Genomic DNA, 14,156 nt, shown 5'->3' with positions numbered 1-14,156 from the left:
CATGATATTTGGCAAAATCCTTCAATTCCTTATAGACTTCCTCTGTTTGTTGGCAGCAGGCGACGTCACTGCTGCAGCCTACTTCTCATGTCCTACTATGATAGGACACTTTCCAATGAAATCTTGAACTGCCATCAGCCCACAACGTTATGGACCATTCCTGAGGTTGTATTGCCATTCAGGGCTATTTCACAACGGCCGGGAATTGCTTTAGATTGCACTTCAATGCGAAATGCTAGAAAAACATCCATCTGTTAAAACTCTCATATTTGTGAAACAACTTATTCTCTCCCCTTATTTTTTTCCCCCTTTTCCCCTCCATCCCTGACATCGTATCATGCGGAAGTATATGAAATAAATGAACCGAGGAATGACTTTTTACAAGTAGCTTTATTTCAAAACTGGAGAGGGATGATGACAGATGGGAGGATGTAAGATTTTAAAGCTCAGACCATGCAGTCTGGTCCCAACACAGAAGGAGAAGAGACAATACAGGCAGTTTTAGGGGAGATGGTGGCGATCAAGAAGCAGATTACTGCATTTCTCACCTTTAAGCCATAATTAGACTTTTTATAATTATTTTGACAAAGCAGCAGTCTCAACAATGAAGCCATGTTTGGGGTGGGTGAGGGTGGGATTGAGCAGCTTTGCAACTCGTATTTATTGAGGCCATGAATTCATGAGATCTGCGGCATTTTTTTGTTTGTTTGTTTGTTATAATTGCGTTGCTATAGCTGTTTGTATTTCTGGAAAGAAAAGAACCGTTTCAAACAAGGTGCAGTTGCTCGGAGCTCTTATCTCCCAACTGTTTTCTTCCATCAGGTCTTTGAATCTCTAAGCATGTCTTCACGGTGGCATTCGCCCTAATCTCACAAAACCTGCACATCTCAACCCTCATGCTATTTATGTTCGATTACCTTTTCTGGAAAAGTTTAACAACAGTGCTGAAGAGAGATTCAACTGCTGCAGCAGGCATGATGAATTGTACATCCATGAATGTGCTTGTTTTTCTTCCATTTGAACATTTTACTGTGCTGTAATGAAACAATGACAAATGTCGCATTGTAGTTTCTGCAAATATGCGCATAACTCAAAGTTCATATTCTTTCAGTTCAAAACAAATACCCCCCCCCCCCAGCTCATGTATAGCCCGGACTCCATAAAGCACAAGCTTGATGGTAAATCCATTTTGCGTCTCCATTCGAGGTGTTCAAAGTCTGTACAGTGTACTCACTCTTTGATATCCGTTCCACTTCACTTACTTTCAGAATAGAAGCACATTAACCGAACAATAAATAGATAACAAACAGAAAACACAAAAGTAGATTGAAATAAATAATACAGTGTCTTCAATCTTTTGCCTCCCGTCACGCACGCCAAAAATAAAGTGCTGCTTCCTTAAAGCAACCACAGAGCCATGTGTAACTATGTGACTGAGTCAGGCTGGTGTCCGATGAGGCTCTTTGGAGGGTGATCACTAAAAAGCTGCATGTTCGGTATCGCTGGTAAACACTGACTTTCAGCTCAATAACACTTTCTCAGAGTAGCGATATGCTACTGATCAGTCCGTCAAGTAGGAACACTCCCAAAGTGATGCCTGGCCAGGAAATCTGGACTCTTTTCTGATCAATATTACAGTAGATCTGTAGCACACAGCAGCCAGACGAGCACACTGATACTCTCTCCAGAAAAACACTAAAGTCAACTCACGCACACACACGCACACACTCATACAGGTCAGCAGTAATACACAATTAGTAAATTGAAATGTTGCTGCTGACAGCCCTTGTCCCACTGAGTCAATGTCTGTGTTCTGTTCACAGTTACAGACACATTTTCTATTATTTTTTCTTTTTGCGTGGAAGAATCCAACAGAGCCTCAGTCTCATGGTAAGAGAAATAAATGTACCATTCATACTCTGGCTTCTCGGCTATAAACCAAATGTCCCTTGCACACTGCAGGCGATGATGTGCCGGTGGCGTTGGTAAAGAGTGATTCAGCTGAAACGGGGCTCAGAATAACCTCGTGCCATTACACGTCCATCACTGTGTTGTTCATCCTCCCAGTCCAGTAAATGTACATGTCTACCTGCTCAGTCAGGTCTCTGGAAAATAACGTCGAATAATAAGAATCTAGTTGTTTTTGAGTCTTCAGCAGATGCACCTCCCGTGAGAAAAATCCTCCGAAGCACTTTCAAGAGGCTAAAAGCCTTTTTAATGTTTCTAAAGTGTCCAAATGCTGATTTCCTTGAACTGGTATAGTTAAGTTCAAGTTAAAAAGCAGGGTGAGGAGGGTCAGACTGTCTTACTTTTACATCGCAGCAAACATACATGTGATTTACTTATGAGTCCAAAATCGTATTCTGTATTTCATGAAAGTGTCATTACAAACAACCTGAGTGTCGTTATGACAGAGCCAAGAGCAAGGTGTCTGACGCATCCGACCCCTCCCTCCTGCAAAAGCCCACAAGTTCCATTTGAAAGGGGGCCCTTGTCTGTGCTATCACATTTGAAAAATGGTCAGAAATCTTCTCTTGTTGGTGTGCTTTTAGATAAAAATCGAGGAACACATGTTTGCCCTGCAGCTGGGCAAATTAAGACTGCAGACGTAAGAAATTACCGCTAACCTTGTGTGGCCCTTGTGCTCTGTATTGATAAATGAATGTCCCTAGGCTCACAGGGATCTAAGGTCACTTTTCCTTCTTGATTCTTATGCCCCCCACTCATTGGACCAGGAGTATTTGATAACTACAAAACCTTCTATATACATTAAATTGTTTTTTATCCAGGAGTGCACTCTAAACATTGCTAACTGTCAGTTTTATAGGGAGTGTGTGCATTTCTTCTGATCCATTATTAAATGTGATTCGGAGATTAAAAAAAAAAAAAAATCCAAATCCTATCAGCGATTCTGAAGTGCTAAGCAGTTAATTGTCGAGTGGTGCTTCTATTCCATGTCCTGTTTTAGGCCCACACCCTGTAAAAATGTGTGTTCATCTGCTGCGAGCTGGGATTTCACGGTCCTAGTGGCGTGTTTGCGCACACGTGGCTATTTAAAAAAAGTCCCTCAGTTCTGAATTTTACACCGGAATTCCCACAGTTCGACATATTTTTAAATAGCCCTTTGAGTTTTCTGAAAAGTGGAAATTAATGATGTTTATATCCCTCCAAAATGGCATTTCTGTGTGTGTGTGTGTGTGTGTGTGTGTGTGTGTGTGTGCGTGCGTGTGGGTGTGTGTGTGTGTCCACGTTCTAAAGAGCGGATTTTGGATGCTAAAAGAAAGTACCCTTGGCGCTTCTGCACAGAATCTTTTTGAAGGCATTTCTAAAGTCTTTGTTGAAGATGGTGTATATGACCGGGTTGAGGGACGAGTTGCAGTAACCGATCCAGAAGAAAAACGTGAAGAGGGGCCCGGGGATGGCGCACGTCTCCGGGCACACGGCCATCAGCGAGTAGGAGAAGAAGAACGGGAACCAGCACACCACGAAGACGCCGATGACCACCGCCAGGACAAACGTGAAGCGCTTCTCCCTGTTCACCATCGCTTTGCGCCTCGCCGCTCCGGGGTTGTTGTCTATTTTGGACCTCCCCGGCGCCAGGCGAGACCCCTTCGAAGTGGCGATCATATCCCGGTAGCGCTTCACCGAGGCCGGGGAGTGGATCCCCCCGCCCGCGGGCGAGCCCGGCATGCTGTCGCTGCCTCGGCCTCCCCCCTGGCTGTGCTCCATGTCGCTCTCCGTGCTTGAGCTCTCCCCGTTGTTATTGTCCGTTCTTCTCCATCCCCGCCGCTTGCCCTTTTTGCCCTTCTCTTTAGTCTTGGCGGAGGCCGACTCGGGCACAGGGGCGGGGGCTGCCGGGCTATGGGGAGTGGGGTCGGTCGTGACGGGGGTCATGGCGATGGAAGGGGACGGAGGTTGCAGGAGATTCTTTGCGGTGGGATTCTGGGAGTTGTGAGTCTCTCCCGGGGAAGCAGACGGGGTAACGGCCAGGTTGGGCGGTCTGGCGTTGGACGTTTTGTTGGACGAAGGGGGGGTGTCGTCCGGGTCATCCTTCCCGTTGGCCTGCACGCGACGCGCGGGCTGACTTGGCGTGGCGGAGCCGACCCCATCCTTCCTGGGCTCTCCCGGCGGGCAACGCGTCCTCTGCTTGGCAATCTGGTAGATTCTCACGTAGACCAGGATCATGATGAGACACGGGGCAAAGAAGGAGCCGATGGTGGAGTAAAGGATGTACCAACGCTCGTCGTTCAGTTGGCACTGAGGGCCTCTCTCGCTGCCCTCTTCCCCTCCCTCGCGTTTGTTGAGCGAGAGCAGCGGCGGGAAGGAGATGATGGCAGATATGAGCCACACCACTACAATCGCGGCTTTGATGCGCTTGGGAGTCCGCTGGCGGCCGTAGGTGACCCGGGAAATGGACAGGTAGCGGTCAAGGGAGATGGCGCACAGGTGCACAATGGAGGAGGTGCAGAAGAGCACGTCCAGCGCCAGGTAGATCTCGCACCACAGGGATTTGAAGTACCAGTAGCCGAGCAGTTCATTGGCCAGAGAAAAGGGGATGATGAGCGTGGCCACTAAAATGTCTGCAGCAGCCAGTGACACCAGGAAGAGATTCTGCGGTCCCCGGAGAGCCCGGCTGGTCAGCACCGCGATGATGACCATGATGTTCCCCACGATGGTGAAGACGACCATCAAGGTGATGGCGGTGGCGAAGGCCGCCGTGGCTTCGGGGGAATAAGGGGCCGACTTCAGGATGCTCTGGTTGCAGGGCGCGGAGGCTCCGGCGCTGATCACACTGCTGTTCCAGTCGCTCAGCTCCATGGAGCAGCCGTTGTCCAGAACCGCGGCCATGCTGGGATGAGCTTTCCAGGAGCTTTTACAAACAAGAAATACGTTGGTCACTGAATAAAATGTATTTTCTAAAGACGCACAGCCCTGTTTGTAATCACCGTGATGTGGATGTCATACATTTGTTGGCGCACAATAAAATACAATGTTTCAAAGAATATGTGGTTATAATAAAATCCAATCTGTACAATATTTACCTCAGTCGCTCTCGTCGTTGTGTCCCTGTGTTGTTTCCAAACGATGGCTCTCTTGCATCCTCCACGGCAGCTCTTCCAAGTCCATTTTAAGCATACAAAACAGTCCCGGGTAATGCGTCAAGAGACGGATCACTGATTTTCAATTTAAAAAAAATGTCACTTTTGAGAACATATTTTCCTCCCCCCTCAAAAAGGAAGTTTGTTTTTTTGAGACAGCCGTGCTCCAACCTTTTCAGAGTTACAATAAAAACATTGGACACTTCTTTAGCGCATGAAGTTTGGCCTTGCCCCCCGCAGTGGATTAATTACTGTCTTAACAATTATTCACATAATTTAACATAATGTAATTTAGGGTCATTTACAGCGAAGCAACATTAAATATAAGAGCCCGGATGAGAGCAAATAATCTCGAGCCTTGTGCGATCTCCGTGCGTCCTCGTTTGGAGACGCGCGTGTAACTGACAGTCTCATCTGAACAGCGAATCACAGAATGGTTCAGATGAAGTGAAATCAAATGACAATATTTACAGTAGTGAGCAGATATATCCTACTAATGTTTCCCCGTGTGACGGGATAGTCTGACTGGTGGTGGCGTTTCCAAGTCAGTCGAATAACAGAAAGTTAACCTTAAGTTCTTCGGCTTCGGCGCGTGAAGCCAGATATGAAATCAAAAACGCGCCGTTCCTTCAGTCGTGGAACGATCCCCGCAGAGCAGCGTCGGTCTGTGCGTCTCTGGAGCTGTTTCTCGGTCTTTGGGACTTCTGTCTCCCCGGGAGTTCATCGGGATAACAAAAAACAGCCGCTCCGCTGGCACACGTCGCAGGCTTCCTCACAGGGGCGCAGCAGCATCTTCGCTTGCGCGCAGGACCCTACGATGAAATCTAATGAGCGGGATGCCTCCCATCTCTCCCTTGCGCTTCTTTTTAGACCCGGTGATGTCACTGTGGAGCTGCGGGCGTCATGGGATCCTTACTCTCTCTCTCTCTCTCTCTCTCTCTCTAGCCAACCCTCCCTCTCTCCCTCCCTCACCCTCACATCAAACGGATCAACCAACGCCGGTCATGTTGGAAATGGCTTGCTGGGTCGCACCGCTTCGCTCAATTAACTCACGGGACGCTGAGGTGTCCAGCTGAGTGCCAAGCTGATGCCATCTGCTTTATAAGAGAGATTCGTTTCACTCCAGGGACTCCTGCACTTTTTAAAAAGCTACTCAGTCATCATCATCATCATCATCATCATCATCATCATCATCATCGTCATCATCATATACGTATTACAATATCCGATTAGAAAGATGTGTATTTTTTGCATCTTAAGACGTAAATCTTCAGCACATTTGGGAGATGTTGGGCTTCCATAACATGTCTGATTTCAGACTACTGGAAAGAAGAAAAAAAATCAAAATACACATTTAGGTGTGCATTAAATAATGACATATTTGCATATTTAAACATAACACTTTGTTTGTAAAACAGAAATAATCCTCTTAATGTAAGTGGCAATTTTCATGTTGGCATCTGTTACTCTCCATGATGTGTTTTTTTTACTCACACTAATAGCAGAGCACTTACATAAGTTTTTACAGAACGGTTTGTTCTGATATTATTCAAAGCCAGATATAAATTATGTTTTATTCCTAAAAATTGTTAGTATTTTTCTGATTTATGGTTTGATACAAAGAGAAATCCAAAATGCCCTGTGTAAAAACCTTTGACTCCAAAAAAAGAAAAATCATTGGACCTGACACTAACACTGATTGGACCTATTTGATATAGGTTTGTACCCTATTCACCTGTGTCTCCCAGGACTCACTCCCTGCTGTGAGAAAGTAGTAAAAGGTTCACAAGTTTGGGATTTCCAATAAAGTGAAAGCCCTCATTTTGAGAAATGATCCCCGTCAGAGGAGGCTTGATAAATTATTGATGCTTTAAACCGTAGGTGGTCAGATTTTGCACCGAAACTGAGAATTACAACCGTCACATAAACGCTGCTGCAAAAGTCAATCATTTCTTTGTGAAATATGGCCCGATAAAGTCTCCTCATGCTTGGCTATCTCTCCTCCAACACTTGACCGGGTAAATGCACTATGTTGCTTCCACCTCTGCTGATTGTGTGTGCTGCAGGCCAGCAGGTATAAGGCACTGACTTTCTGTGCTCATGCATTTACATCATCACTTGACTTCCCTCTGCATCATGCACCCTGCGACACTGCCTCCGCCGAGGAGCACGGACATGCACGGCCCCCTTTGTGATTTGTTGCCTACCCGAGATCAAGTGCTCGATTGTATAATTATGGAGTGGAACCTGCATCACGCTGCTATTTTACTGAGCCATAAATTAAACAGTAGCAGAGGTGATCTATCCTGTGGTGTTTAAAAGTGGGTGGGTTGGCCTCTGCGATATAAACTCACACAAACAAACAAACAAACAAACAAACGGTAAACACATCCACCAGCCTACACATGCACACACACATTCTTATGAATGGTGTGTGGGTAGGTGGTCCTGTTTACTTGTTTCTCTAGAGTGTTCCCCACGCATAGCTTTTTTAATGAGAGAGAAACCCAGCTCGTCACCCGTGGAATTACAATTGGGAGCCCTGCTCTCTGATTGTGTGACCCGAAGCAGCAGCCAATAATGGTTTGTACATTTTCTGCTCCACGCTACACATTCTAAATATAAAGGGAAAGAGAATAAAGCTTTTAGCGGGAGAGTGCACTCCAATCAAGTGTCTCTGTTTCTATGGGTGAACCGTGCTTAGTGACACACTGAAAATGCATTCTGGGGGAGAGGGGTGTGTTACAGATGCCAAGGTTATAGAGAATGAGCAGCACACAGCGTCCAGTGCTTGTTGTGTAAGAGCATATACAAACGGATGCACAAGCCTGGAGGACATTCTCCTGTCACGGATCGCATACAGTGGGATCAGTAATTCCTGTTTGACGTCCACACTAGAAAAAGTTTGTCTTTAAAGGCATCCGCTCCTCGAGAAAACTTTTTTTCTTCCTTCTATTCAAAACTCTCTTGGCCCAGGTGGACTTTACCCAACTAAGATGAAGCAAAGATAAATTGACTTTTAAGACAGTTTCCCGGAATGAGTGCCAGATAAGTGCAGGTCAGCACACTGCAGTGTTGTGGCAGGAGTGTGTGCACAATGTGGTTCAGGTCCAAATCAATTACAGCACAGTACGTGACCTTTGGATGCTTTCAAGTTAGACCTTTTCTTCTTTTTTTTTTTAGTTATTGGCTATTGCTCCTGCCTCCTGTTTTCTGTGCTTGTGTGCTATCTTTGTGAGGACCAGTTTGATGTTTAGAAATTGACAGTTTGGCTTGATTTTGGGGTTAGAATTGGAATAAAGATTAGGTTCAGTGAAGATACTGGTTAGGGTTAAGCATGCAGTCTGGATGTTTAAGGTTCGGGTGGGGGACAGAGGCAGCTGTTTTGGCCTCTTATAAAATAAGTAATTTCTGCTTGAAACCCCTTGTCGCAGGTTGTAATGAACTATGGGTTGCATGCAATTTAGCCAAATAGGGACTTTCTCTTCTCAGGTTGAGTATTTGGATGATTTTATTTTAGAGGCCTCAAAAGGTTCACAATAAACAAATATTAGAAAAAAATCTATGCAGTAGAATATGTTTTCATCTTATTTCCTATCTGCTCATATTCTCACGAGCCCTTCCACTGCATGGGCTCATTGGATTGCATTATATCATTGATGGTCCTCAGAGGTATGGCATCAGAAGTGAATGTGTGTGTGTGTGTGTGTAAACGGCAAACAATTACAGGAAGCCTTCCCAGATGGTCACAGACTAATTTTCCCGACTGCATTTCAAATGATGACAACTGCCGCTTGTGTGTTATATCACCACATTGTGACACCTCAGCTAACAGTATAACACATACTGCTCATATTATCTGTTCACAGTTTTCTCCGGATGTGATTTCTCGTTTGAGTGACACAGTCTTCAGCTGTGAATAGCAAATACGGGAATCGTGGTCGACACGTAAATCCCTAATCTCCCACGCTCCCCGTATGTGCATACAGCACATAGAGGCATGCACACACACACACACACACACACACACACACACACACACACACACACACACACACACACACACACACACACACACAGGCACACAAACTATTGGGAGGCACAGCCTAATGTAACGTGATTGGTTCTGACAATGGTTTAGCATGGATGCAGACTGTGAGTAACGGTTTCAGTCTGTTTTCATTAAGGAGCCTGACTGGCTGAGAAGGATCTGAATCCAACAAATGAGATGAGAGAGACGTTGAGATGGAAGGCGGCGGAACAGTCTGCTTCCAGTAATAAATGACCGACTGAGACGACAGTGAAGTGTGTTAAGTGTGTGTATGGGTGTATGTGTGTGTGTGTGTGTGTGTGTGTGTGTGTGTGTGTGTGAGAGAGACTGTTGTGGCCTTTCTGTGCTGTCTCTGCCACAGTGAACAGTCCACAGTCTGCTGGCGTCACCTGCTGGTTACTTTTGAACCTCCGAGATTTCTGGTCATTTCAAGAAACGTCACTAGAGGGCACTGTCTCACGACAAACTAATTTCCAGTGCTTGTTGGAGCACTGTTACCGTGATAAAGAGTTTTCTTCTGAAACTACCTGCAGTGGTGGAAGAAACGCATCCTTTACTTTAGTAAATACAACAGTGGAAATAATGCACAAAATACACAATTGCAATTAAGATTACTGTCAAAACCCCCCTTAATGTAAAAGAACAGAGGTATTATCAGCAGAATGTATTAAGAGTAAATAATGTTTTTATATTATTATATTGTTAACTGTGATATATTTATGTGTAAGCAGCGTTTTACTATTGGAGCTGGTTGTGATGGAGCTAATTATAACTTTTTTTAGATGCATTTAGGTCCAGTGGTTCCTATCATAAGGTTTTTCAGATAAATATAACTATGCAAATTAAAAAAATAAATAAATATTTGCTATTTTTTTATGGGAAATACTGTATACATGATATACTAATAATATAATAGAAAAAATTATAATTTGACCACTTCTGGCCTTCTCTCTCTCTCTCTCTCTCTCTCTCTCTCTCTCTCTATATATATATATATATATATATATATATATATACTTAAATGAAAACAAACCAGATGATAAAATATTATTTTTTGGGGTTTCGTGTGAAAACCTGGAAACTCCCAGGTGAATTTACCTTGTGTGTGTCTACACTGTGGGAAGGAAGAAGTCAAAGTACAACAATTGTGTGTGTGTGGGTGTGTGTGTGTGTATCATATCTGCCTATTGGGTTTAAGATGAGTGTTTATCCGTTTGTCATACAAGATTTGAAACAATGTATTGTAGTTTTTTTAAATTTGATTTCCCAAACTTTCTCATTAAAAATGTCCTCAATGCCTTTCATATATCCAAAATTGTTCTCGCAAGTTGAGCTGATGTAAAATTTCAGTCAGTGGTTGTTGAGGTCAAAAAAGGGACTTCAAACTGTGGATAATCCTCCAAAACACTCAGCAGTGACCACTTTAATACCTTCTGGTTCAGCAAGAGTCTAGCAAGGCCAGTGTGTGTAACATGGACTACAGTATCCTTTAGGACATAGAAAATCAAATGCGTCACGGCATGTATGAAATAAGGACATCGTACAGAGTTAACAGACCCAGTGTGTTCTCCAGCATATTTTATTTCAGTGGAAAAAACAGGAATCAGCCAAATGCTAAAGTGCAATGTACTAATGCTCACAATGTCATAACAAACATTGGAATAAATAAAAATATGTATTTACATAATTAAAAACAACTTCTTCCAGCTTGAGTGAACCAAGTGCAATCCGTCTTAGGATGCAATGAAATGACACCAACAGTAGTTTGTGCATTTCCATAAATTAGAGAGTAAAACTTGAGATTCATCAGGTATTGCCTTTAGTAGTAAACACAGCGTTCTCCTGGGAAGATACATGTCATGTCACAGTGGTTGTCAGTGAAGGAATGACTTTCAGTCTGATAACAGGACAGCCCTTGCAAAAGATCAGGCACATCAAACTCCAACAGCGTAACACAAACACACACACACACAAACAAAACCAGACAAGAAGGCGCCCTTCTCCCGAATATAAACTGTCCGGAACAATGAGCTCATAGCTGCTCCAACTTGCTGGCTCAGAATCACAATTGTCTGTCAGTTTCTCCTGAAAAGTAGGAGACCAGATCCACCATTGTAGAAAGGAGAAAAAAAAAGGGACCCATTTCTGAATGTACTCAATAGTACAAGCGGTACATCTGCACGAGTCCTGATAACGCTTGAGTCGAGCACAATGCCTACAAGAGGCGGGAAGACAGTCTTGTGAATGTCCTGCCTTCATCCCTGGCAGAGGACATCTGTCTCAAACTGCAGCAGCTGCCCCATGAAGGCCAGATTGGGGGAGATCACCTGCCGCCGCTGCTTCACAAAGTCAAAGGCCTCTTCAAGCCTGACACGCTGCGTGTGCATGAGGTAGGCCAGACAGATGGTTGCGGAGCGGGAGATGCCTGCCTGGCAATGCACCAGCACCCGACCACCGCTCTGCTTCACCGAGTCTGTAGGTGGAGCAGAAAAAAAAAAGAAGAAAAGACAGAAAGAGGAAGAGAGATTAGCATACAGGGCTCCATTCCACATCAGTGAGAAGGTTTTACAAGCAGAAATACACAGAACTATTTTAACTGAATGACTGAAGGGACGAGCTACCTAGAAAATAAATAAATAAAATTAAAAAAACGCAGTAATTAATCACCATTAGTGAAGTTAGTTCTGAAAAATCCAGCTGCATCTTCGCATGAACTCAACTTTACAAGGCGAAGTGCTCAGATTGAGGTACATTTTGTGCAGCATAATCCAGTTGTTTTGTAATCAGACAATTACGCTGTTGGGCCATAAGTCTAAGCTACAGAATGGATTATAGTGTACAAGCGGCTTAGAGACATATTTGGGATATTTTATGTTTCATTAAGAGTGTTGACTTACTTAACTAAAACAACACTAAAGCTCACAGAGTCTACCGACTACATGTTACATGACAGAAAGCAAATGACGAGTGGACTTTCATCTAAAGGTTACACTGGTCACACGCGTTGGCAGCTCTGGATGTTTAGAGGGGAAACTCACCGATGAAGGCGATAGCGGTGGAGAAGCAGGCTCTGATGTCAGCAGCGAGGCTGTCCTCCACAGTGAGCCGCAGGTACTGAAACTCCCCCTCGTAGAAGTTAGAGCATGTGGAGGAAACGTTGAGCACAGCTGTGATCCCCGCTGCTGCCAGGGTCTCTCTGCGTGAGGAGTGGATGGCACTGCCCAGGAACAAGAAGGGGAGCAGCTCCACTGGGCCACCCTGCAATTAAATCAATTAAGAGCTACTTAAAGACCCATTTCAAATTGTATGACATCACTTCTGATACATAAAAAAAAAAGGAGGTAATTTGCTCACCTGATCATATGCTGGTGTCCTCCGACCTGTCACTGCTGGCTCTGGTTCCACTGTAGAGAAGTGACTGCTGGCTGAGCTGTAACAGAGCTCTGGATAGGCCTCTGAAAAGCCCTCAAATCCACCTAAATGGAGGTCACATATTAGCTAAGCCCCAAGCTTTCCCCACCCAAAGTGCTCCTTAAAAATATGTTCTGTATGAAACAATAACAGCTCTAATAATGTGGTGTGTGTGTATATATATATATATATATATATATATATATATATATATATATATATATATATATATATATATAATAAATAAACAAACGGATGTTTGAATGCACAGATATTCGTAAACATACAATTAGGCTCAAAAACTTAAAAAACTATTTCAACAATAGCCTGAAAGGTTAACTTCTGGTGCTGGTAATGAATGGAATTAAATGTCTTCTTACCTTGTAGGAAGCAGATGTGCGTGTGAACTTCGCCCTGCAGGGCGATGAGCAGCATTTGGGCCACGCTCTCCGCCTTCAGCTCGGCCACGGAGCGGCTGCTCTCGTCCACCACCACCACCGCGGAGAACTCCCCGCGCCGCAGCCGGCCCAGGAACGTCTTGTCCGGGACGAGCCACTCCAGAGCCACCACCGAGCCCTTGGACCTGCGGCGCAGCATCGAGTTCCAGTTGACGTTTCGAGACTCGCCAATGTGCGCGAAGGAAAAATCGAGGAAAGGTCTGCAGTCCAGCACCGCACACCCGGCAGAGGTGTACTGGTCCCGGGGGGTTCTGAGGATGTGAGCCAGTTCGTTGGCAGTTATTTCCAAAGGTTCCCGGCTTGAAGTCATGGCTGAAGAAAGTGTGTTTAAGAGTAACTTTTAAAAGAATAAATAACTAATTAAATATATAAAAAATCTGGTGTTTTTGTGCGTATATGAAGGTGATACAGTAGGCGACCGTTAGAGATGATTTTTTAGAGTAGCCTACTGGTGGAATTCTCGTCTGGTCTGTTAAAATCAGTTTGAGTGAGTTTCACTTGTTCATTGATAACAGCTGTGGGAGGGGCGGAGTTACTGCAGCCCCAGCCTTTGTTTTCCACGGAAGGAGCAACGTCAGAAGCGGAACGACCATATATGGACCGACCGTCATTCCACTGACGTCAAGCCCGATTTTCCTACCGCGCACGTGGTGGTTTGGGGTTATCCCGTGATTTTAGGTTGAATGACGTGATGCTGCGAGTTGAACCTCACACCAATCGGCAGCCTGCAGTTATTGAGATTAAAGCTGAGCTTCTCCGGGACACTGCATCATCTGAAACAGGAGTTTATGTTCATGCAACATGCAGATTACACACAAGAGTAGCACTTTCCTCTTTGTTGTTTGTTTGCACCAAGAAGATACTAGAGAAGGAGTTAGTTTCTGTGTTCTCTGTACATTTTTTTTAAATGACATCAGCATTTATTACACTGCCAATTTATAATATGATATAATCTCTTTCTCAAATTGCAGTGCACTGGTTATATCAAATGCTCAAATACAGCGATTGGTTCTGTTCATTTCCCAAGGATTTAAGCTTAGGCGTGTGCCAGTTATGGATTACACAATTTGATCAACCGCACATTTCATTTTGCACAGGGGCGAGGTGGAAAGTAACAGTCATGACGTCACGATACAC

At 44.4% G+C, this 14,156-nt stretch overlaps 2 protein-coding genes across 2 annotated transcripts; both read right to left on the bottom strand.

The window, feature by feature from the left end:
* Positions 1–389: 389 nt before the first annotated feature.
* On the bottom strand, positions 390–5,952 carry adra2b (adrenoceptor alpha 2B). Its single transcript, XM_084024520.1, has 2 exons — positions 5,043–5,952; positions 390–4,870 (listed from the first exon to the last, which is right to left on the bottom strand). The coding sequence occupies exon 2, from the start codon at positions 4,846–4,848 to the stop codon at positions 3,274–3,276; it is 1,575 nt and encodes a 524-aa protein (XP_083880646.1). The 5' UTR covers positions 4,849–4,870; positions 5,043–5,952; the 3' UTR covers positions 390–3,273.
* A 4,741-nt stretch (positions 5,953–10,693) lies between these two features.
* dusp2 (dual specificity phosphatase 2) lies at positions 10,694–13,507 on the bottom strand. The gene is made up of 4 exons (XM_084024541.1): positions 12,942–13,507; positions 12,505–12,626; positions 12,189–12,408; positions 10,694–11,623 (listed from the first exon to the last, which is right to left on the bottom strand). Exons 1-4 carry the CDS (start codon positions 13,327–13,329, stop codon positions 11,406–11,408), a joined length of 948 nt encoding a protein of 315 aa, XP_083880667.1. The 5' UTR covers positions 13,330–13,507; the 3' UTR covers positions 10,694–11,405.
* Between the last annotated feature and the right edge of the window lie 649 nt (positions 13,508–14,156).

Source organism: Eutrigla gurnardus, assembly GCF_963514095.1.
Source record: "Eutrigla gurnardus genome assembly, chromosome: 13".
NCBI lineage: Eukaryota > Metazoa > Chordata > Actinopteri > Perciformes > Triglidae > Eutrigla > Eutrigla gurnardus.
This window is presented reverse-complemented; position numbering and strand designations above follow the sequence as displayed.

Coding starts and splice junctions, on each gene's coding strand:
- adra2b (XM_084024520.1), bottom strand. CDS start 4,848: ATGGCCGCGGTTCTGGACAACGGCTGCTCCATGGAGCTGAGCGACTGG.
- dusp2 (XM_084024541.1), bottom strand. CDS start 13,329: ATGACTTCAAGCCGGGAACCTTTGGAAATAACTGCCAACGAACTGGCT. Junction 12,409..12,504: donor GGACACCAGCATATGATCAG/GTGAGCAAATTA, acceptor ATTTAATTGCAG/GGTGGCCCAGTGGAGCTGCT. Junction 11,624..12,188: donor CACCGCTATCGCCTTCATCG/GTGAGTTTCCCC, acceptor CTCCACCTACAG/ACTCGGTGAAGCAGAGCGGT.